We start from the raw sequence: 24827 nt of genomic DNA, 5'->3' as shown, positions 1-24827 counted from the left end.
TCCCCCGTGATGGATGTGGTTCTGCACGCGCTCGGTACCAGTCCCAGCTTCCTCTCCAGATGTGCAGCTGAGACCCGGTATCAGCCCGGAGGATGAACCCAGATGTTCCTGCCCCTCCGGACTCGCTGGGCCGGTACCGAGCCGGTACCGAGCCGCCGTGTCTGTATCACACCTTGTTTCTGATTTGTAAATATATACGTGGATTTGTCAGAATTCCAAGAATTAATCTTTATTGGTATCAATGCAACCAAGATCAAAAGTGGAAACCAAATACTAGAGACGCACTGAGGCGTCTCGCTAAGGAAAATGTCCAATGTACAAAGCAGGGATCCGTTTGTTGTCATAGCAACAGTGACCCTCCAGATCCCAGTCCCAGTGCAGGTGTGTCCCTCACCGCCGCGGCGCCCGGCAGCTCTCCAGCAGCTGCACCACCAGCCGGCTCTTCAGCGCCGGCAGCTGGCTGCTGTATTGGTCCTGCAGGACGGACGCCAGCCGGGCCCGGAGGCCCCCCAGGCTCGGCGGAGAGCTGCAGTCCGGCACGTTGAGCAGCGCGTGGAAGAACTCCTGCCACAGGTCGCTGTGGGGGTTTCTGAGGACGGGGACACGAGAACCCCGTCAGGAACCCAGCCCACATCAGAACACAGAACAGGTGGAGGGGTGGGGGAGGGGGTTTACCTTCTGAAGGAGCCGTTGGACCTCCACACGCCCCCGTCCCGGGTCACCTGCATGTAAGTCCCGAACAGCAGGCAGTGGACGGTGCCGGCGATGCCGAAGAAGTCAGTCTGAGGAAACACGGAGCAGAACACTCAGCAGCTGTCAGCGTTTTAACCCTCATCTAGGGCAGTGTCTCCCAACCTGGGGTCCGGGCCCCCCCTGGGGGGGCGCCAGAGATCTCTGGGGGGGCGCAAAACTTTGTCTGCTTTGCAGTTGTAAAAATGATATTTGCGAATGAGTCATTCATAAGACAGCGTTAGGAATAATTTATGAACGTCTTGAATATTTTTTATACACTGGTGACAAACACAGGAAATGATTTAATTCCTTATTATTATTATATCATTACTCAACATTTAATCTACTCCGACAGGTTGTTAAAGAAAAATGTTAAAAAAAAATTGGTCTCATTAAGAGACATTTTTCAGAAATATTTTTATGTCCTTTTGTGCGTATTTTATACATGGGTGACATTGGAGAAAAACAAAGTAATATGTATAGAGAGTAAACCAAAGAGAAATGTATCAAAAAAACATAATTAATGTTCATTTTTTCAATTAAAGACTATTTTGGTGCTAGTACGTACGGGTCGGGGGGCCTGGCTGGTCTTAGACACAAATGGGGGGGGAAACAAGGAAAAAAGGTTGGGAACCACTGATAAGCACGGGGACAGGCGGGGGGGACACTGCCGACGGGGAAGAATTTTACTCTTCAACATTGGGGAGCTCCAGACTCCCCTAGAGTGGTCGCCGTGGCGATCGTCACCTGGTAGTTCCACGGTTTCCCGCTCAGCATCTCCGTGCACTGGAACCCCGAGGTCAGACACTTGGCGGTGAAGGCGGTGCCCGGGGGGAAGAGCTGCATGTCGATGCTCTGGCCCATGTCGATGAGGACGAGGCCGTGGTCCACGCTGTCTGGATCAAAACTCCTGTTGTCCAGGAACCTGCGGGAGACGGACGGAGACGTTCAGTGGGACCTGGTGAAGCCGGGGGGGGGGGGGGCTGCAGCGGTGCACGTCCTCCAGGCCCCCTATTATCAAATCTATTCTCAAATAGACATGTAATGTTCTAGATGAGATCTAGCTAATAGCCTACATAAATTAAAAGGTTCATGCTAAATCTGGTGTATTTCCACTGCTTTATGTGTTAGCTATCAATATCAATTGTCCCATCTAAATAAATAAAAAATATTTTTTTTTACATAATTTCCAGTGTAATGTTATGTGTGTGTGTTCTGAGACAGTAAAGTTTAACATTTTTAGGCTTAACATTCCCATTTCATCCCTACCCCTAAATTTAGCGCGTTCCCGTGAGGGTAGTGGTGTCCCAATTCCTCTTTTCACCTAGGGGTAGTGGAGAAAACTAGTGTAGTGGCTATGAATCTGTCTCTACGGATCGAGGGATTTCCGATGCTCACTAGTTTGATCTAGGGACAGAAAAATTTCCCAGAATGCTTTTCGTCGTCATTTGCGGACTGACTCAAAAAAAAAAAACATGGACATTTCTTATTTTTTAGTGAATAAAATCAATATTTTGAGTTAGTTTCTGCATAAAAATGCGTTTTGATTACATTTCTAGCGAGAAATATATATTTTACTTTCATAATATTCACTCAGTGAATGTACATAATCACTCGCTTGGTCGTTGTTGCGAAGTCTTTTTCAAACCTCGCCAGAATAAAGGCTGATTTATGGTTCTGCGTTACACCAACACAGAGCCTCCGGCGTAGGTTACGTAACCTACGCTGTAGGCTCTGCGTTGGTGTAACGGGGCGACGCGCGCCGTACCCTACGCCGTAGGCTCTGCGTCGATTTAACGCGGAACCATAAATCAGCTCCGGAGCCGGCAGGCAGAAATCTCGAAATTTTCGGGGCAAATTTCTTAACAGGCATAGCTACAACTGTTAGATTTCATCTATTAAACCAACATTTATCTTCCTAAATGATTTATTTCAGCCAGCGGTAATTCTCCACAGAGCTGCAGGTTTCCCAGATTTTGCCTTGAGACAAGTTCTCAAATAACTCCGATTTGTGAGAAAACCGTAGCTCCTAGCAGAAAAACAAAGACAGCGTGAGAGACACAGAACCCGGCAGATTCAGAAAATCTTAATTTTATTCAGATATTTTATAAAATGTGTTAGTAACGGCAGTTCGAAAACAAAGTGAGAGTTTTTGAAGAAGAGCTTTGCAAGTGGGAAAACCTGCAAAATCGGCAGTGTCCCGAGCCTCCACAGGTGATTTTTGACGCTTTCGGTGTGAATCTGTGGTAACAAGACTGCAGAAGAAGAGCTGGACCAACCGCCCGAGACGTCAACAGGGGGATTCTGGAGAGGACGGTTTTCTGGGGGTCCAGTGGCTGAGTTGTGACATCATCAAGCCGCCACTCCGGACCAGACTTCTCGTCTCAACACAGCGTCATTGCGCCGACACACAGACCAATCACAGAAGCAGACACAGCTCGGCCCGGCCGGCGGCGGCCCGTACCTGTCTCCCAGCATGAAGTTGTCGGGCTTGACGTCGGCGTGGACGATGCCGGCGGCGTGCAGCTGCTCCACCATGTGCAGGATGCAGACGGTGAAGTAGAGGACGAGCGGCTGGGGCATCACCTTGACGGCCAGGGACCTGTAGATGTTGACGGCGTTCTGGAAGAGGAAGCACAGCCCGGTTTAAGGACGATAATTGCGATTTCTTTCCTCAATATTGCGATTTAATATGCGATTATTTTTTCAAGGTCCTGTTCTCATGTATTTTTCAACTACACAAGCAATACATCAATCTGTTTTATAATAAACAATGTCAGATTTATTTAAAGCACAGATTACAACAATAAAGAAAACAAATCTGTGGCTTTACCTCTTTAACACGTCTACACACACGAGTGTTATGGGTCGTTCTTTCTGAACCCAATCACACGACACCAAACCAGGTTAAACTTTAGCCAAAACCAGGCGTAGTTTAATAGAAACTCAGAACTTCTTCACAAATAACAAAAAATCACAGAGAGAAAAAAAAACCACCAGCAAACTAACAAACAAACCAACAAAGCTCAGTTTTGTTTTCAAAACGAACCAGCAATGAACAACTGGCAGCCCCGCTGTTTAACTTAACTCCTGATGAGCTGACGAGCAGCAGGTGTGGTTTAAGGCTGATTTATGGTTCCACGTTGAATGGACGCAGAGCCTACGGCCAGGGCTCCAGACTAACTTTTTCACAGGTAGCACTGGTGCCACCTAGCTTTTCATTTAGTAGCACCAAAACAAATTAGGTAGCACCATATTTTTCATTGCTAACATTAGTTACATTATTAAGCATTAATTAACTGTTTACAGATTAACAATCATTATGTATAGGAAACACATATAGCCTACAGTTAGGCTAATTAATGTTTACTAGTCAGAGTTAGTTAATAAATTAAAAGTTGGATAATATAATTTATATAAATGCTTAGTAATGTTAATGTACTAACTAATGTTAGGCTAATTAAGGTGACTTTATGGTAAAGTGTTACCTCTGTGTGTTTTTATAAGATACCTGATCATTTACCTACAGAAATGAAAATGCTACATTTAGTCTGGGCTACCTCGCCCATCAGACAATCTAGCAACAGAAAATAAAACAGCAACAAAAATAAATATAACCATAAATATACAGGACTGTCTCAGAAAATTTGAATATTGTGATAAAGTCCTTTATTTTCTGTAATGCAAAACTATCATACATTCTGGATTCATTACAAATCAACTGAAATATTGCAAGCCTTTTATTATTTTAATATTGCTGATCATGGCTTACAGCTTAAGAAAACTCAAATATCCTATCTCAAAAAATTTGAATATTCTGGGAATCTTAATCTTAAACTGTAAACCGTAATCAGCAATATTAAAATAATAAAAGGCTTGCAATATTTCAATTGATTTGTAATGAATCCAGAATGTATGACATTTTTTTTTTTTTTTTTTTTTTTTTTTAAATTGCATTACAGAAAATAAAAGGACTTTATCACAATATTCTAATTTTCTGAGACAGTCCTGTAAACTTGCCTGCGTGGTTGTGCTTGAACCACTTCTGAATATCCATCGTTACTTTGTGTTAACGGAGCAGCAGAGAGCAGCGTCTTGCTGGCTGATTTATGGTTCCGCGCTGCACCAACGCAGATCTTACGGCGTAAGATACGCAGGGACGCGAACGTACGGTGCGCGTCGCCGCGTACCCTACACCGTAGGCTACGCCGCTGATTTAACGCGGAACCATAAATGAGGCTTAACGCGGGCGCATTTATCAGTTTTCTTTTCAACTGAGCTTGCAAACACATAAACTGAGGGTGCAATGCATGCTTATGCACCCTCGTAGAACCGGGCCTGGGCACACTTTTCTTCTTAAAAGAATCAACTATAGACCGCTTCATACTGCATCTGCTTTGTTTACCTTTTTGAGCGCGCTGCGTGTACGCGCGCGTTCACTGCTGTGCACGTAACGTGCGCAGACCGTAACAGGTAGGCAGGCAGACAGACACAGGGGTGATAGTAAAAAAAAATCCTGAGCCTGAACTTTTTTTTCCTGGGAGGTAAGCGAGCCCCTAAGCCAAGATATATGCCCCGATCAACACAATTGTCATTTTTTGTCCTCTTAAAGTGTAAGTCTGGTGTAAATTGACCCATGATCCTGTTGTTCAAGCTCACCACATGCAGCCCATAGAAAACAGAATGAGACAACTGAACAACATAGGCCAGGGGTGTGATTCCCTGGGACAACATTTTGATAAATAGTTCATTAAATTGAATGGCCTATTTTACTGTCATGAGGAGGAAAGATTGTAGAAAAACATTAATGTCAACACTAGTATAAATACAGGTTTGCTTGGCCTCACAAAATGATGCTGTTTACAATGAGGTGGCAACACTTATGATTCTAATGTAGGGCTGAACGATTTTTGAAAATAATCTAATTGCGATTTTTTTCCTCAATATTAAGATTTAATATGTGATTATTTTTTTTCAAGGTCCTGTTCTCATGTATTTTACAACTAAACAAGCAATAAATAAGTCTGTTTCAAGTAGATTTTCACTTGAAATAAGTAGAAAAATCTGCCAGTGGAACAAGATTGTTTTGCTTGTAATAAGAAGATAAATCTTGTCCCACTGGCAGATTTTACTACTTATTTCAAGTGAAAATTTACTTGAAACAGGTGAAAATTGTCAAACAAGTTATTTTTCTGGTGTTATTTTTCTGGTGATGACTCTAAATGTTGAATTAGCAGTAAAACCACATTCATTGATGAAATGATATAAGGGATGGAAAGGGGGGATGATTTGGACCGTTTTTATTTCGGGGGGGGATGATTTGGACCGTTTTTATTTCAGGGGGGATGATTTGGACCGTTTTTATTTCAGGGGGGATGATTTGGACCGTTTTTATTTCAGGGGGGATGATTTGGACCGTTTTCACCATCACATCACCCCTCATCCCCCCTCAACTCGAACACTGCTCACACGGAACTCAGAACTTCTTCATAAATAACTCCCAGAGAGAAAAACACCAGCAAGCTAACAAACAAACCAATAAAGCTCTCAGAGTTAACAAAACGAACCAGCAATGAACAACTCGCGCTGTTTTAACCTCTCATCCTCATGAACTGATGGGCTGCAGGTGTGGTTTAAGGCTGATTTATGGTTCCGCGTTACACCAACGCAGGCCCTACGCCGTAGGTTACGCAACTACGGCGTACCCTACGGCGAAAGCTCTGCGTCGATTTAACGCGGAACCATAAATCAGGCTTCACAGCGCGACTCACTGTGCGCCCGGCTCCTCGCCGACTCTACGCTCATATATTTAATAAATTTATAAAGCCCATATATTTATAAAGCCTCACTTGGCGCTGAGGCCATGGTAGATTTAGGTTACACGCGGACACGCGGCACTGTTGACTTTTCCCTGCCGGCTCTGCTCACTGGCTAAACAGTCCCCTCACAAACAGTGTCCAGCGGCGCTACGTTCCGCTGCGCCGCGCTCCCAACGTTGTGTGCGCTACTCACCAGTATTACGGTATATGAAAAATTCATATCATAAGAAAAATAAACGGTAAACCTGATTTTATTTTTTTCTCGCAAACACCTCGGTATGCCGGAAATCCGGCGTGACGCCGGAGCGCTATCACCCCTGCAGACAGACAGAGAGACAGAAATAGGACTCGCAGGAATTAGCCAGAAAGTAAGATTGTATTATCAACCACTCCATTAATGCACTAACACAGCCGAGTGGAAAAAAAAATATATATTTTTTTCCCCACTAGTCCTCTTGCAAGTAGCACCGGAGCGACCTCATTAAATTTTAACTCACACCTTAATAAATTAGGTTGCATATGCATACGCATATCGCCCTGCCTACGGCGTAGGTTACGCGGCGACGCGCGCCATACGGTGTGCCTACGCCGTAGGCTCTGCGTCGATTTAACGCAGACCCATAAATCAGGCTTCACAGCGCGACTCACTGTCCGTCCGGCTCGTGCTTGTCGCCGCGCGCAGCTCCTCGCCACGTCGACTCCGCGCTCATATATTTAATACATTTATAAAGCCCATATATTTATAAAGCCCTGCTTGGCCGAGCCGTAACACTGAGGCCATGGCAGATAGGTTACACGCGGACACGCGGCACTGCTGACTTTTTTTCCCTGCCGGCAATGTGACCAGATCACGTGACTGGTCAAATCGCAACCTTTGCGGTTAGAAAATCTTGTTTTATCACATCGCGATATTATCACAAATGCAATTAATCGTTCAGCCCTAGCCCGGGCCATACGGCGCCCCCCCCCCCCCCCCCCCCCCCCCCGGAGGGGAGCGTGTCTCGGGGAACCCACCAGCAGCGTGCCATAGTTGTAGAGCTCGCCCAGCATCACGCTGCCGTCGTGGAACAGGTGGGCGGAGCAGATGCTGCCGTACAGGTGACGGAGGTCGGGCAGCACCCGGGCGTCCAGCTGGGTGTTGATGTAGAACTCCCAGGGGTTGGCCGGCTTCTGGACCTGCAAGAGGACACGGCCACCCGGTGAAACAGGAGGTGGTGAGGGGGGAGGGAGAGAGAAGTCACTTCCACCTTCAACCACCACATCCCAGCATGGGTACGTGGTTAGAAACGTCTGTGACATCAGGACATGTTTCTTGTCCTGATGTCAGAGAGACGTCATGTTTTTTTAAATCACGTCTTTCTTATTCAAACATAAATTAAACTAAATAGAAAGAAAGAAAAAAGGTCTATAAAAAGAGCGAAAAGAGGGCAGTACTAGGTTCCCCTACTGCCCCCCCAGGATGTCCCGGGAAGGCAGGTGTCTCACCTTTAGAACCATCTTTTCCGAGGTGCTGGGGTCCGTCGCCTGGTAAACCGTCCCAAAGGCTCCTCGTCCCAGAAGGCCGTCAACGCGGAGAGACGCCTTTCCTGTCAGGGACACACAGCTGAAACACGTCTGGAACAATGCTGGCCTGCTGGGCCGCCAGGTGTCAGTCTTAAAGGAGCTTGAGGCTCCTTTAAGAAATGAGACTCTAGCGCCACCCTTCACCACGACAGCCGTTGGGGGTACTGCAGCCAACAGTGAAGCCGGCACGGGAGAACGGGGAGAACGTGCATGCAGCGTCATGTGACGTCACATCCGCAGCCCAGCGCGGGAAATTCGGCCCCCGAATTGCAGCACATTTTGCAGCACACAGCCTGTTCAAGGCAAAGGAGCTTTTTGTTTATACTTCTGCTGGTCCTTGGCACAAAAAAGGTTGGGAACCCCTGCACTAGAGGCTCATTCTTTTTGGTTTGGAACGCTTCATCTGACATTATTACTAGAAAACTTAAAACGTATATGAATTTTTTTCATAAATCCTGCCTCAATCTCCTTTAAGAAGAAAAAAGAGAAGTCATATTCTCCAAAAAAAGTTCTTAAGTATTTTCTCAACTTTCTTCTTAAAAAAAAACTTAAGAATAAATGGTATTCTTGAAATAAAAGTTCTCAAATTTGTTCTTAACTTTTTTCTTAACTTTAAGACAACCTTGACCTGTCTTAAAGTTTCTTCTGTGAAAAGGTAAGCCTATAATATCACCTTTTTTCTACAATCATGGAATTAATTAACTGGTCTCTCAGCACAATTGACCACATTTTTGCGACGAGAAGTCAGGGGGTAAGGGAGCCCCCCATTTTTTGCTGGATACACAATGGATTCCTGGAAACATTGGAAACCGTTGTGTTTGGCGATTCTGTCTGTCAAGGACGTTGAAGATGCCTTCATAATTAGATTTATGATAGCAGGATTTCTTCTAATTGGAGTGAGGATTTTCCTGGCCTATCGACAAACGCGTAAGTCGTCGACAGCCGTTTTGGCTCTTTCTGAGCTGCCCGACGTTGCTGAAGGAATGAGCACGGGGATCAACACTCAAACTTTAACGCTGGGAGAGCAAAGCCGCAAGCTGGATGCGATTCTTGAACAGAATCGCAGGCTGGAGCTTATTGGCAAGATGGAGAATATCTTGGAGAAGTTGGAAGCTCGGCTTGGCGGGAATTGGTCACAAATTCGTCTGTTTGGAGTCGCCATTGAGGAACCAGAGACTTAAGGCAGACGGAAAATTACTGGAGTCTGCCTGTTTCCTTTCTTTCAATACAATTGTTGATTCTATAATCTGACCTTGACAGAGCAGCTTGGCCGGCTGCTCCAGTCACAATCTCCCTGGTGGAATGTAAACAAGTGGCTCTCCCCCCACTAGCCCTCCCCCTCTCTCAAAAACATCTGTGGACTTGTTTTCAGAACTGTAGCGGGCCGTCGGCTGAGGAGCAGCTCTGGGGGGGAAGTTTTCACAGACTTACCGCTCACACACACACACACACACACACACACACACACACACACACACACACACACACACACACACACACACACACACACACACACACACACACACACACACACACACACACACACACACACACACACACACACACACACACACACACACACACACACACACACACACACACACACACACACACACACACACACACACACACACACACACACACACACACACACACACACACACACACACACACACACACACACCCCCCTATCTTCAACGCCTTCCCTGGCTCCCCTCTTATCAGCCCCCCTGACACGGTCGCCGGGTTCGAGCGCCACGAAGGCCGCGGCCCTCACTTGGATGAACTGTGCCGGGCCCCAGGTCTGCCAGAGCAGGACCAGGTCCTGGTCCGGAGACAGAGCCCAGCAGAGCTCTAGTGTGGTCCTTACCCATGCTGATGGTCATCTTGGGGCCGATGCTGGGGACGCCGCGCTGCCAGCTGATGCAGCGGGGGTGGGCGGTGAGGGAGGGGGTGATGCTGGACAGCAGGTGGGCGATCAGCTCGGCGTCCCAGGGGTCCGACACCAGCTGCAGCACTCCTGTCGTCATGGAGACATCAGCGCCGGGCCTCATGGGCTCGTCCAAGGTGCTAATAAGCGGCTGCAGCGGGCTCATGGGCACGTCGGCACCAAGCGGCGGCGGACTCATGGGCACGTCCCAGGTGGTGGTGGAGGTCCGGTCTCTGGTTCTGGGGCGGCAGGGACTCAGGAAGGCGTCCAGATCCGCCTCAGCCGGGGCTTCGGGGCTGCCGGCGGGGAACCAGCCTGCCTTTAGGGGACACTCCGGGCTCATGGGCACGTCGGAGGCCTGAGCCGGCGCTGGTTCTGGGTGGGGGGGCTCGGCCGAGTCCTCCAGAATCCTGAAGGGTGCGGTCTGAGGAGGCTCCCCGGGGCTGGTGTACACCTCCCAGCCCGGCCCGGCGGGGCCCAGGGTGTGGTCTCTGAAGGACAGGGCGTGGGGGGGCGGCTGGGCCAGGGTGTGGTCTCTGAAGGACAGGGCGTGGGGGGGCGGCTGGGCCAGGGTGTGGTCCCTGAAGGACAGGGCAGCGTGGGGGGGCGGCTGGGCCAGGGTGTGGTCCCTGAAGGACAGGGCAGCGTGGGGGGGGGGCTGGGCCATGGTGAGGGAGGAGGAGGTGAGGCCGTGCCCCTCCCCCACGATGGTGCCCAGCCTCTCCGAGGACCGGACCATGGCCCCCAGCCTCGACACCTCGTCGTCTCTGGGACTCTGCTCGATGATGGGGCTGAGGGAGAAGATCAGGGACAGCAGTGAGACGACTGGGACAGTGTGTGTGTGTGTGTGTGTGTGTGTGTGTGTGTGTGTGTGTGTGTGTGTGTGTGTGTGTGTGTGTGTGTGTGTGTGTGTGTGTGTGTATGTGTGTGTGTGTGTGTGTGTGTGTGTGTGTGTGTGTGTGTGTGTGTGTGTGTGTGTGTGTGTGTGTGTGTGCACTCTAACCACTTCAGATGAGGAGAAACAACAACTTCTGTCCCATTGATTCTTTACCAAACGTGCACAACACCAGCTGCCCCTGCAGCCAGCCAGGTGCAGCTGGTCATCATTAGGGCTGGGGATCCATTCTAATGTCAAGAATCAATTCGATTGCGATTCTTAAGATTCAGAATTGATTATCAAGATTTGATCCAATTCGATTCCGATCTTGATTTGGGTTAGTGTTATTAAAACTGTTTTTTCAGCTGTTGCATGAATTATGACTGTAGTTCTGCAACATATTAATACTAGTATTATATTGAGATTCAAGTATTGGCAGCTAAAGATGCTGTAAGGACCAATCACCTCCCAGAATGCTGATATACAGGACTATCTCAGAAAATTTGAATATTGTGATTTTCTGTAATGCAATTACAAAAACAAAAATGTCATACATTCTGGATTCATTACAAATCAACTGAAATATTGCAAGCCTTATATTATTTTAATATTGCTGATCATGGCTTACAGCCATGGCTGGTCTCTGGGAATGTGGGTAAGATAAGAGGTGCAGCCCCACCTGAGCTTCTTGGTCTGGCACCTGGTGAAAGCGTTGTCGTCGGCATCGCCGCCATCACCATTCTCTGGAAACAGGACAGGGGGCGTTCAGAGACGGCACTCAGAGACGGTGTTCCCAGGCGGGACGGGGGACGGTGGCGCGGCGTACCTTGGTCCTGGTAGAAGACACCCTTGTGCGTGGACGGCGTGGAGACGTAGCGGGCCAGCAGGGCGAAGTCCGTGGTGCTGTTGGGACAGGCGTCCAGGCAGTGCAGAGAGTTGTAGCGGGCCCCCCACATGGTGCTCTCGTCCGGCGCCAGCTCCGGGGGCGTGTCCTGGCGGCAGCACAGAGGAGGTGAGGCGGCACCGTCCCCGTGTCTCCGGGGAGCAGCAGCGCTGCTGGTCATACTCACGTTGGGCCTGTCCGCCTTCGCCGCGGCCACCTCAGCAAGAGGTCTGGGGGGTCGGGGCTCCCCAGCTGCAGGCGGAGCCGCGGCCCTGCACACAACCACACCATTGGTTAGTCTAGCACGGCCCCCTGAACACCAAAGTCCATGTGCGTGGTCCTCGGGGAACCTGGACTGGACTCGTACCTGCAGTTCTCCTTGTCCCCATCGCCATCCTGGAAGATGGTGAACGGGGTGGCGGCCGGAGGCTTCGGTAACGAGGAAGTGCAGCCTGGAAAAGGACAGAATCACGTTAACAGGTGCCATCTTGCTACCAGTTGGCTGATCCCTGCCACTGCTTTCTGCATATGACACCAGCATTTTTCTCTCATAGAAATCTAAATATTCTTATTAGAAATTTAAATTATGATCTTATGAATTACTCAATATGGTTTCAAACAAATAAGCTTTCAATAAATGCAAAAAAAAAAAAATCATACTATCTTATTTGCTGGAAATAAGAAATATGACAGTGAACAAATTAAACATATCTATAATGAAGAACTCATTAGTTTCAACTACATGTTATTTGGGTATATTAATTGATGGAGAGAACAGGTTGGCTTTGTTTACAAAAAGGTCTCTAAATCTCTTGGGATCCTGAGAAAAATAAGAGATTTTGTATACATTTCATGTTTCCTTCCATTATATTAAACTTTGATTTATCCATATTTAACATACTGTAATATACAGTATAAGGGAGTACCTTTCCATCTTATTTGCAGAAAATATTATTGCTTTTAGATTAGCAACTTTTTCCAAAGCAGATGTTTCAAGTGCACCTCTCTTCTTTAAATTGCAATTATTGACTATCCATGACATCAACATTCTTAAAATCTGTACATTTGTCTTTACAGTGCATCATAAGACTGATGATTTACCTCATGGTTTTACATATTATTTTGTTAATCCTCAAGTTCATAGTTATTCAACCAGACAGGTTAAGAAACTTCCATTGTATAAAAACGTCCAGTGGTCAGTTTTTCTATTAAAAGGTATAGTCAGTAATGTTGGAGAGCTAGCAAGATTTGAAAGTGGCACCTCCTCTAAGCCCCGTCCTCTCCCCCCCCTCCCGTCAGCACTCCGTCCAAAGCCACGCCCCCACAAACTTTTGCGCATTTGCAGTTCCCCATGTCTCATTCACCTGTAAGCGAGGCTGGTTTTAGGGGGGGCAGGGGTGGGCTGTGCCCACCCAAACGTGCATCCTGCCCAATCAAAGTTATGGGGATACGGGCCGCTCGGTGGCGCAGTGGGTTAAGCAGCGGCTCATATACTGAGGCTACAGTCCTCCTGCAGCGGTCGCAGGTTCGAATCCCGGCCTGCGCACCTTTACTGCATGTCATCCCCGATCTCTCTCTCTACCCCTTTCATATCTGCAGCATGAATAAAGGGCCACTAGAGCCCAAAAAAAAATCTTAAAAAAAAAAAAAAAAAAAAAAAGGTTATGGGGATACTTTATTTTTTTTATAATTTTATTTTTTTATAAATAAATAAAAAATATCACAGAATATCTGTACCGTTTCTGATTGGGTGGGCACTGCGCATCATTTTTAGACACAACAATGAACGCATACCGCAAAAGTTGTGTCTCGGCGGAGGGACCCGACGTCCCAGCAAAATGAGCACAACAGAGAAGTTCAGAACAGCAGACAGAGACACACTGAAGCTGATTTATGGTTCCGTGTTACACCAACGCAGAATGGTGCGCGTCGCTGCGTACCCTACACCGTAGGCTACGTCGTACCCTGCGGCGTAGCCTGCGGCGTAGCCGTGGCTCCAGAGCCTGCAGGGCACCGCAGCGCACCACCACCTGCACCGGCGCTCTCCGCCCCCACCGGGATGGAGACGCCTCCATCCCCACGGAACCCCAGACCGTGGCAGACCCCAGGCCGCGGTTGCCAGTCGGTCTGGAGGAGCGGGGGTTGCACTGGGACACTCTGAGCCGAGGTGGACCCGTGGGAAGTGGACACAGGGGCTGGAAGCTGCAGGAAGCAGAGTGCCGGCTGGAGGCAGAGAGACGTGACGAGTGCACGCATGAGACGGAGGGGGGCGTGGGCGGGACTTAAAATGAAGGAATCTGATTGGTTCTTTCCCCCCTGCCAATCCTCTGGTCCTCTGACCCTTTTCTGAACACATTATTCACTGGCTACTCTCAGGATGGAAGGACCATTTCACTCAGTATAACAATAAATGTTTTTGAATACGATCACAGTCTATACCTTTAAATGCCGTGCAGTTATCATGTGGAACAATTATGTACATTTACTTGATTTATCTTTGTCACTGTCCATGTACAAAAAGAAACTTAAGAATTCTCGGCTCTCTAAATCATTTGATTTAGAATAATATTTTTCTTTACAGGAAATGTTCAGTTTGTGCATTTAATATGTAATTGTGATTTTTATATTTGTTAATATCTTAACTTTAGTATATTGTTTGGGTGTGGTTTTCATATAAGTCTATATAGGCTTCTAACCTCCTCACATATTTCCCTTTTGTGAATTTTTTCTTCCGTTTTTTTTTTCTTTTTTCTTCATCCTTGTATTTGTGTGAAACAAATAAAAAAAAACAAAAAAAACTGGTCCACCAAAAGCCTTTAAATCTAGTCCAGCCCATCCTGCTCAGCCTTGCGGCGTATTTACCTGCGGGTCCAGGCCCGCCGTCCCTGCTGTCCCCCCCGGCGGCGTGGAGCTGGGACGTGCTGAACGGCTCCTCCACGAAGGTCGGGGCCTGGAACATGTCCATGATGACGCCTAAACACACACAGGGCGGTGAGACGGTGCCGTGAGACGGTGCAGCCCAGCGGGGCCGGCTGGGTCTGCCCTGATCCACATGGACCTAATGTTTGGGACGAGACGCCCGCCGCTCACCCAGCGCCTCCCTGGTGTTGACGGTGGGGGACGGGAGCACCCGGGAGGGCGTGGCCTGGACGAAGCCCAGCGAGCTGTTGGGGGTGACGTGGGACAGGTTGGCGGCGCCGCCCTGGGTCACTGAGACAGAACCAGACAGTTGGATGACGGGGTTACAGAGGTCACGGACGAGCGGGCCAGGAACGAGCGGGCCATGAACTCACCGTCCAGCCTCTCGTCAGGCTCCAGCAGCCGACTCCCATCCCTGGAGGAAAGAGAAGACAGAACCATCAACGCTTGGGTCCCTACGGCTCGGGCTCTACGGGTCTGGGTCTATGGGTCAGAAGTTGGCGGGTTCTCACCGACAGACAGCGCTGCGCTCGTGGACCTGGCTGGCGTCCTGGCAGGTGGATCTGTGCAGCGCCAGACCCTCTCGGTCCGGCGAGGCCCGGCTGAGCGACTCTGCACCCGTGGGTGCCGCCGTCCCCTCGGCCGGTGCCGCCGTCCCCTCGGCCGGTGCCGCCGTCCCCTCGGCCGGTGCCGCCGTCCCCTCGGCCGGTGCCGCCGTCCCCTCGGCCGGTGCCAGGTGTGTGGTCCAGTCCGGCGTGACGGAGGGATGATGAGACGCCTGCAGGCCCCGCCCATCAGCCGGCGCGGCCTGGGCTCCCACGGCCAGGGAGCGGCGGCTGCTCGGGGGGGCGGAGGGGGGACGCCAGACCTGCTGAGGGGTCCCGGCGGACGCCCCGTAGATCTCCAGGTCCTGGTTGATCTGGTCCACCATGCTCCGGATCCTCCAGACCTCGTCCTCCTGCTGCCTCAGCCTGCTCTCCACTGCAACAGAAGCACCTGCTGAACCAGGATCAGCCGCTGCTGAGCCGCTCCCACTCATGCCACGCCCACTCATGCCCCGCCATCAGCTCCCTCTGCTCCGCCCCCTCAGGCCCCGCCCACTCACCCAGCTCCCTCTGCTCCGCCCACTCACTCTGCTCCCTCTGCTCCGCCTCCTGCTGCTCCCGGACCTTGCGGAAGTACTTGTGGGCCCGGACCTCCTCGAAGCTCCACTCGGACCCGGGGCACACCAGCTCGTCCTTCAGGTAGCCCGGCACCGCCGGAGCGCCGGCGCCGCTGCTGGAGGGCAGGGACCCGGACGTCTCGGAGCGGGACACTCTGCGGAGGACACGGCTGCACTGAGGAACAGAACCGGGCTCGTTTTCAACAGATACCGGCACCAGAACGGCTCCGGGTCCAACTTACATCACAGTCGTCTTGTTGGGGGGCGGGGCGGGGGCCCGGTCCACAGGCGGCTGCAGCAGAGGAGCAGCGTTAGCGGGGCAGAGGGGGGAGCTAGCACAGCGGCTACACGGGTCGGGCCCACTCACCTTGTTCTGATCCGGGGACTCCCTGTGGGAGGACATCCAGTTGGACTGGTCCTGTAAGGGGGCCCGGTCTCCTGCTGGACAGAACACGGACACACAAGTCAGACGAGGGCGGGGCCAACGTTACCAGTAGGGTTGCCACCTTTCAGAAATAGAACTAAGGGATGTCCCGATTTCAGCAGCGCAGGAGCCAAAAAAAAGCCCCAAAACTTCTAAACTGCATAAAAATGTGTTTATTTTATATGAAAAAACTAAATGCTTTGATTTAAAGTTTACAGTGCTTTAATAGCATTGAACTTTCATGAACTTTCATGACGGGCGAGGCCCGGCTGAGCGACTCTAGCAGCTGAAATAGCCTCCTATGCAATGTATGTCCACATCAGCCCAGATGTAGAATATAACCTACAGGTGAAGAATATGGTGTAAAAGTTAATTTATTTCAATAATTCAACTAGAATATGGTGTAAAAGTTAATTTATTTCAATAATTCAACTAGAATATGGTGTAAAAGTTAATTTATTTCAATAATTCAACTAGAAAATGGTGTAAAAGTTAATTTATTTCAATAATTCAACTAGAAAATGGTGTAAAAGTTAATTTATTTCAATAATTCAACTAGAATATGGTATAAAAGTTAATTTATTTCAATAATTCAACTAGAATATGGTGTAAAAGTTAATTTATTTCAATAATTCAACTAGAATATGGTGTAAAAGTTAATTTATTTCAATAATTCAACTAGAAAATGGTGTAAAAGTTCATTTATTTCAATAATTCAACTAGAAAATGGTGTAAAAGTTAATTTATTTCAATAATTCAACTTAAAAGGTGAAACTAATATATTACCTAGTCTTATTACATGCAAAGCAAGATGTGTTAAACCTTTATTTGTTATAATTTTGATGATGGAATTGTTTGATTTCATAAAATATTCTCTAATTTATTTTTTATTTGGGGTTTTCATAAACTGAGCCATAATCACCAAAATCATAACAAATAAAGGCTTGAAATATCTCACTTTGCATGTAGTGGGAATAATATATTTGTTTCACCTTTAGTTAAATTTACTACGAATGACGTTTTGCAATATATTCAAATGTTCCGACCTTCACCTGTATATTATCAATAATTAAGAACATAATAAATGTCTGTATTGGTTCAATACGGAACGCAACTTTTAATTCCCAATTCCCAAGCCCTACCTGGAGGTGAAGCCAGAGTCCTCCCCGCTGTCTGGCACACACATATATATAATACTAATACTACTAATAATAATAATAATAATAATAATAATAATAATAATAATATATAAAGATCTGGGCACAGACGCAGCAGGTCCTGTTGTCCCTTAAATTTTCCTGTGTTTTGTTCATTATTGTTAAATGTAGTGTTGATGTGTGTGTGACAGACGTGTGTATGGGGCGTTAATGAAAATACGGGACAAATCGTGTCCCGTATTAGTTCAATACGGGACGCAACATTTCTTTCTCAAATAAAGGGCAATTCCGTATTTTAGGGGACGGGTGGCGACCCTAGTTACCAACAACCTGGACCCGGTCAGCACACAGTTCCTCACCCGGTACCGGCGGCTGCGGCTGCCCTCTGGTTCTGGTCTGGAACTGCCTGCGGATGGGAGGTTCTGTTAGGTCCAGACAGCCAGAACCGGCAGAGGTGGAGGTGTTGTACAGCGCGCTGCCGTTACCTGTACTCGTGGAGGACGGCGTCGGCCGGCTGGGCCCGGTTCTCCAGAGCTTTCTGGTAGACCGCGTCCGCCTGCTCCATCATCCCTTTCTGCTCAAACTGCTGGGCCCAGTTGACGTACAGCACGGCTGCCCTGGTACCCACGCCCCGGCCGAACACCAGGCCGTACAGCGCCACCGGGTCCGAGTAGAAACCGGCCTGGAAGACACGTGAGTGTGAAGACGGGGCCGTGGCAGCCCCGGCCCGGGGGACCGACACACTTACACAGCTTTCTTTTTTAAAATGAACACAATTTTATTAAACAAGAAAAACACACTTTATACAAAACTGCTAGTAGAGGAAATATAAGAAGAAAAAAGAACATCTTGAAGGTTTCAAACAAACAAAAATAAGATGAAGCAAAGTTAATACAAAGGAACAGTAAGGCATTTTAATGCAAATAGCATCGACATTTCAGAAAGAGACTTAAAATAAAAGATACTTTGATATATCGGTTAATAACTTTTTTGCAGACTTATTTGACTTAATATTTTTTTAAAGAAACAAAAAAACTTTTGAAATCATTTATAAAAAAATGGAAAGAGGGCTTCATTTCTCTCCACTTACAACAGTGTATATGGTATTTATTTAGCCAGTAAGAGAATGACATTAACCAAGAAGGACACTGATTTGTCAATAGTATCTCTATAAAAAATAATGTTAACGATTTCTAAATTTGGAATGTCATTCATTTTTAAAGATAGCCAATTTCTAATTTCACACCAAAACATTTGTGGGACAGGACACAATAAAAACATGTGATCAAGGGATTCTTCAGATTCATTGCAAAAAACACAGGGGTCAACTTCAAATTTAAATCTATGTCTCAAGAGTTCAGCGGTTGGATAAATGTTATTAACACACTTACACATCTGATGCAGTAGTTGACAAATCGGACGTCGTTTGCGTATCGCTCAACGCTCAGAAACCTCTGGACGAGCGTGTCCAGCACCAGCGAAATCCCCCCGCCGCCGCCTGCAGGCAGTTTCTGCTCCAGGAAGTTGACAAACCTGCAAACATTTGAAGCTCCGGTCAGGGAGGTCGTTCCGGGACGACGCACCAAACGCTGGAGAACATAGCTCCGTTTTGGCACCTTTCCACTAGAACCTGATATTTTACCGTTCACGATAAACCGTCAAAGAAATCCCCCACGATAAGAATTTGTATCTCACGGTAAAAACGATAAATTCCCGTTGATGACGTTTTTGTGTAAAGCTGATTTATGGAAGGAAGGAAGGAAGGAAGGAAGGAAGGAAGGAAGGAAGGAAGAAAGGAAGGAAGAAAGGAAGAAAGAAAGAAAGAAAGAAAGAAAGAAAGAAAGAAAGAAAGAAAGAAAGAAAGAAAGAAAGAAAGAAAGAAAGAAAGAAATGAGCCAGAAAGAAAGAAAGAAAGAAAGAAAGAAAGAAAGAAAGAAAGAAAGAAAGAAAGAAAGAAAGAAAGAAAGAAAGAAAGAAAGAAAGAAAGAAAGAAAGAAAGAAAGAAAGGAGCCAGAAAGAAAGAAAGAAATGAGCCAGAAAGAAAGAAAGATGAGATAGATTTATAGTTAAAAAGGTGGAGTTGAATTGGTATTTTTTTTATCATCATTTTTATCGTTATCGGGATAAATGCCAGAAATTATCGTGATACATTTTTTAGTCCATACCGCCCATCCCTAGCGTGCGTCCATGACCTCATCACAGAAGACCACCAGGAGTCTGAGAGACCACCAGGAGTCTGAGAGACCACCGGGAGTCTGAGAGACCACCAGGAGTCTGAGAGACCACCGGGAGTCTGAGAGACCACCGGGAGTCTGAGAGACCACCGGGAGTCTGAGAGACCACCAGGAGTCTGAGAGACCACCGGGAGTCTGAGAGACCACCAGGAGTCTGAGAGACCACCAGGAGTCTGAGAGACCACCAGGAGTCTGAGAGACCACCAGGAGTCTGAGAGACCACCGGGAGTCTGAGAGACCACCAGGAGTCTGAGAGACCACCAGGAGTCTGAGAGACCACCAGGAGTCTGAGAGACCACCGGGAGTCTGAGAGACCACCGGGAGTCTGAGAGACCACCGGGAGTCTGAGAGACCACCGGGGAGTCTGAGAGACCACCGGGAGTCTGAGAGACCACCAGGAGTCTGAGAGACCACCAGGAGTCTGAGAGACCACCAGGAGTCTGAGAGACCACCAGGAGTCTGAGAGACCACCAGGAGTCTGAGAGACCACCGGGAGTCTGAGAGACCACCGGGAGTCTGAGAGACCACCAGGAGTCTGAGAGACCACCGGGAGTCTGAGAGACCACCGGGAGTCTGAGAGACCACCGGGAGTCTGAGAGACCACCGGGAGTCTGAGAGACCACCGGGAGTCTGAGAGACCACCGGGGAGTCTGAGAGACCACCGGGGAGTCTGAGAGACCACCAGGAGTCTGAGAGACCACCGGGGAGTCTGAGAGACCACCGGGGAGTCTGAGAGACCACCGGGAGTCTGAGAGACCACCGGGGAGTCTGAGAGACCACCGGGGAGTCTGAGAGACCACCGGGGAGTCTGAGAGACCACCAGGAGCCTGAGAGACCACCGGGGAGTCTGAGAGACCACCAGGAGCCTGAGAGACCACCAGGGGAGTCTGAGAGACCACCGGGAGTCTGAGAGACCACCAGGGGAGTCTGAGAGACCACCAGGAGTCTGAGAGACCACCAGGGGAGTCTGAGAGACCACCGGGAGTCTGAGAGACCACCGGGGAGTCTGAGAGACCACCGGGGAGTCTGAGAGACCACCGGGGAGTCTGAGAGACCACCGGGAGTCTGAGAGACCACCGGGGAGTCTGAGAGACCACCGGGGAGTCTGAGAGACCACCGGGAGTCTGAGAGACCACCGGGGAGTCTGAGAGACCACCGGGGAGTCTGAGAGACCACCGGGGAGTCTGAGAGACCACCAGGAGCCTGAGAGACCACCGGGGAGTCTGAGAGACCACCGGGGAGTCTGAGAGACCACCAGGAGCCTGAGAGACCACCAGGGGAGTCTGAGAGACCACCGGGAGTCTGAGAGACCACCAGGGGAGTCTGAGAGACCACCAGGAGTCTGAGAGACCACCAGGGGAGTCTGAGAGACCACCAGGGAGTCTGAGAGACCACCAGGAGTCTGAGAGACCACCGGGGAGTCTGAGAGACCACCGGGGAGTCTGAGAGACCACCAGGAGTCTGAGAGACCACCGGGGAGTCTGAGAGACCACCGGGGAGTCTGAGAGACCACCAGGAGTCTGAGAGACCACCGGGGAGTCTGAGAGACCACCGGGGAGTCTGAGAGACCACCGGGGAGTCTGAGAGACCACCAGGAGTCTGAGAGACCACCAGGGAGTCTGAGAGACCACCAGGAGTCTGAGAGACCACCGGGGAGTCTGAGAGACCACCGGGGAGTCTGAGAGACCACCAGGAGTCTGAGAGACCACCGGGGAGTCTGAGAGACCACCGGGGAGTCTGAGAGACCACCGGGGAGTCTGAGAGACCACCGGGGAGTCTGAGAGACCACCGGGAGTCTGAGAGACCACCAGGAGTCTGAGAGACCACCAGGGAGTCTGAGAGACCACCAGGAGTCTGAGAGACCACCGGGGAGTCTGAGAGACCACCGGGGAGTCTGAGAGACCACCAGGAGTCTGAGAGACCACCAGCAGAGGTCGTCCCAGAGCAGCAGAACGGGCCACATCTGGATGAGGGCGGTCCACATGTGGGGACTCCCGGGAGGAAATCTGTCCTGGTTTTTACCCAGAATTCTTCTGTTGAGTGGTCCCGGAAGGCCGTGGGTCCAAGCAGGACCCGGCAGTTAAGCAGTTAACAGGACGCAGGATCAACGGACGCGAGTGTCGGAGGGAGGTGACACGTTGTCTGTTTGTCGTTGGCTGCAGAAACTCAGACGCTGTTGCGCATCAAGACCCACCATTTAACAATCTTTGTTTACACTTTCCGTTACTTCAACAAGCGTTTCATTAAAGGGGCGTGCTCTGTCGGTTCCCGGGCGAGGGTGGTGCTGGCGGTGCAGGGGTTAGGGTTTAGGATGTGGGGCCCCCCCACCGGCTCCGCTGTCCCCGGTCGGTGGCAGCCGGTCCTACGCGGCTGGGGCCGACCCAGGTACCTGGTCTTACACTAATAAAGACTTCCGCGTAGAATAAAGCGGGCGGAGAAAGTGAAACGGCTGCAACACTCACTTGTCCCAGGAGTCCAGAGGGTCGTCCCCCGTGTACGAGGCCATGCTGTTCTCGAAACACCTGAGAGGACAGAGTTGAGAAGTTACTGACCACAGTCTCGGATTTACACTGGGATTAGGGTCGCCACCCGTCCCGTAAAATACGGAATTGTCCTTTATTTGAGAAAAAAATGTTGCGTCCCCTATTGAACTAATACGGGACGCGATTTGTCCCGTATTTTCATTAACCCCCCATATACACGTCTGTCACACACACACACACACACACACACATCAACACTACATTTAACAATGATGAACAAGATAAAACACAGGAAACATTAAGGCCAGCAAAATCTTTGTGGCGGGACAACAGGACCTGCTGCGTCTGTGCCCAGATCTTTCTATGTCATTATTATTATTATTAATAATAATGTGTGTGCCGGACAGCGGGGAGGACTCTGGCTTCACCTCCAGGTAGGGCTTGGGAATTGGGAATTAAAAGTTGCGTTCCGTATTGAACCAATACAGACATATATTATGCTCTTATTTATTGATGTCATAATATACAGGTGAAGGTTTGAATTTATTGCAAAACGTCATTCGTAGTAAATTTAACTAAAGGTGAAACAAATATATTATTCCCACTACATGCAAAGTGAGATATTTCAAGCCTTTATTTGTTATGATTTTGGTGATTATGGCTCAGTTTATAAAAACCCCAAATAAAAAATAAATTAGAGAATATTTTATGAAATCAAACAATTCCATCATCAAAATTATAACAAATAAAGGTTTAACATATCTTGCTTTGTATGTAATAAGACTAGGTAATATATTAGTTTCACCTTTTAAGTTGAATTATTGAAATAAATTAACTTTTACCCCATTTTCTAGTTGAATTATTGAAATAAATTAACTTTTACACCATATTCTAGTTGAATTATTGAAATAAGTTCGTTTTTACACCATATTCTAGTTGAATTATTGAAATAAATTAACTGTTACGTAGCATAGGAGGCTATTTCAATTACTATATCGTTGTCTGTCTATACAGTCATGAAAGTTCAATGCTATTAAAGCACTTTAAACTTTAAATCAAAGCATTTTGTTTTTTCATATAAATAAAACACATTTTTATGCAGTTTAGAAGTTTCGGGGCTTTGTTTTGGCTCCTACGCTGCTGAAATCGGGGCGTCCCTTATTTCTATTTGTGAAAGGTGGCAACCCTAGACACAGCTCCCGCTAACGGTTCATCTCACACTTACTGTAAATACGCAGCGATATCCATTTCGTTTATGATTATAAACGTCCTGTGCGACCGTAGTTAAGAATAAAACATGTGTGTATCTAATACGTTGGTGTTGGGTAAAGTAAGGAGATTAATTTCTTCTGTAAATCAACAACGTCGCTGCTCTCCTCCAGGCTGCTGCTTCTTCCTGTTGTATTTGAATTTTCGCGCTCAGCCAATAGCTGACCGGCGACATCCCAAACCACGCCCCCTCCCCGCTTGTTTAACCAATGGGGAGTGACGCTGACACCGACGCTCGGAGCACGTATACACGTTTATATGTTTATGGTGAAGCAGTGGGACGGAGCTTCTTTTTTTCAACCTTTATTGAACAAAATTCTGTAGGGCACATGAAACAAAACAAAAATGATCTACATATATTCAACACTTGGGGGGGGAGAAAAAAAGATACATTTACTGACAAGCTATGGGAAGTGTATTGATAAAAGTTAAGAAACAAAGACATCGTTTCATATAAGCTTTTGACAATATGTTTTTTTTCCATCCATCAGTTTAAGACACACAAAGTACAGTTCACATTCATTCTTCAAATGTACAATGGAGGGTTTGCTGTTATCTATTTGCATTTATGTTTGTGATATTTACCTAGTAAAATATTGACCATGTTTGATATATTTCTTGGACGATTATCCATATAAATTAAGATTTGATAGGAGTCAAAAGATGGGTTGTCAATCCCAATGACTACGTTTAAATGCAGTCAAAATGTGGGTTATTGCTAATATTCCGGGTAGAAAAGGGTTATTGCTTACTTAGAACAAGGTGAGATGGCTGGCAAATTATTCGCTAGACAGATAAAAAAGGAACCAGAAGATAGAACCATTCGAGGAGGTGGGTGAGAGGAGGATGCTGGTCAAGCTGAACTCTATCATGAACAACCCTCTCACCCCCTACATGACACTGTGGGAGCATCAGCAGCTCCTTCAGCCAAAGACTGCTCCACCCGCTGCAGGAAGGAACGCTACCGCAGGTCCTTCATCCCCACAGCCATCACACTATAACAACCAACTCTAGTCATTCAAGTGCAATAATCTACTTTCTGAAAGCACCACCTGTAGATTTGCTCTGTTTAATTATGTGTATATATAGGCCGATATATATACACATATACAGTGCCTTGCGAAAGTATGTGGCCCCCTTGAACTCTGACCTTTTGCCACATTTCAGGCTTCAAACATAAATATATAAAACTGTAATTTTTTGTGAAGAATCAACAACAAGTGGGACACAATCATGAAGTGGAACGAAATGTATTGGATATTTCAAACTTTTTTAACAAATAAAAAACTGAAAAATTGGGCATGCAAAATTATTCATCCCCCTTAAGTTAATACTTTGTAGCGCCACCTTTTGCTGCGATTACAGCTGTAAGTCA

General features: G+C 47.9%; 1 protein-coding gene across 1 annotated transcript; it reads right to left on the bottom strand.

The window, feature by feature from the left end:
* Positions 1-185: 185 nt before the first annotated feature.
* On the bottom strand, positions 186-23578 carry bub1 (BUB1 mitotic checkpoint serine/threonine kinase). The gene is made up of 24 exons (XM_061746399.1): positions 23409-23578; positions 22163-22222; positions 18858-18999; positions 17952-18148; positions 17826-17872; positions 16253-16326; positions 16128-16177; positions 15856-16040; positions 15236-15704; positions 15098-15138; positions 14895-15014; positions 14667-14777; positions 12172-12256; positions 11992-12076; positions 11748-11913; positions 11601-11664; positions 10592-10835; positions 9985-10549; positions 8037-8137; positions 7566-7727; positions 3197-3354; positions 1480-1657; positions 676-782; positions 186-589 (listed from the first exon to the last, which is right to left on the bottom strand). Exons 1-24 carry the CDS (start codon positions 23429-23431, stop codon positions 391-393), a joined length of 3633 nt encoding a protein of 1210 aa, XP_061602383.1. The 5' UTR covers positions 23432-23578; the 3' UTR covers positions 186-390.
* Between the last annotated feature and the right edge of the window lie 1249 nt (positions 23579-24827).

This window comes from Cololabis saira, chromosome 18 (genome assembly GCF_033807715.1).
Source record: "Cololabis saira isolate AMF1-May2022 chromosome 18, fColSai1.1, whole genome shotgun sequence".
NCBI lineage: Eukaryota > Metazoa > Chordata > Actinopteri > Beloniformes > Belonidae > Cololabis > Cololabis saira.
This window is presented reverse-complemented; position numbering and strand designations above follow the sequence as displayed.

Coding starts and splice junctions, on each gene's coding strand:
- bub1 (XM_061746399.1), bottom strand. CDS start 23,431: ATGGATATCGCTGCGTATTTACA. Junction 19,000..22,162: donor CCTCTGGACTCCTGGGACAA/GTGAGTGTTGCA, acceptor AAATGTTTGCAG/GTTTGTCAACTTCCTGGAGC. Junction 10,836..11,600: donor TGCCAGACCAAGAAGCTCAG/GTGGGGCTGCAC, acceptor CTTCTCCCTCAG/CCCCATCATCGAGCAGAGTC.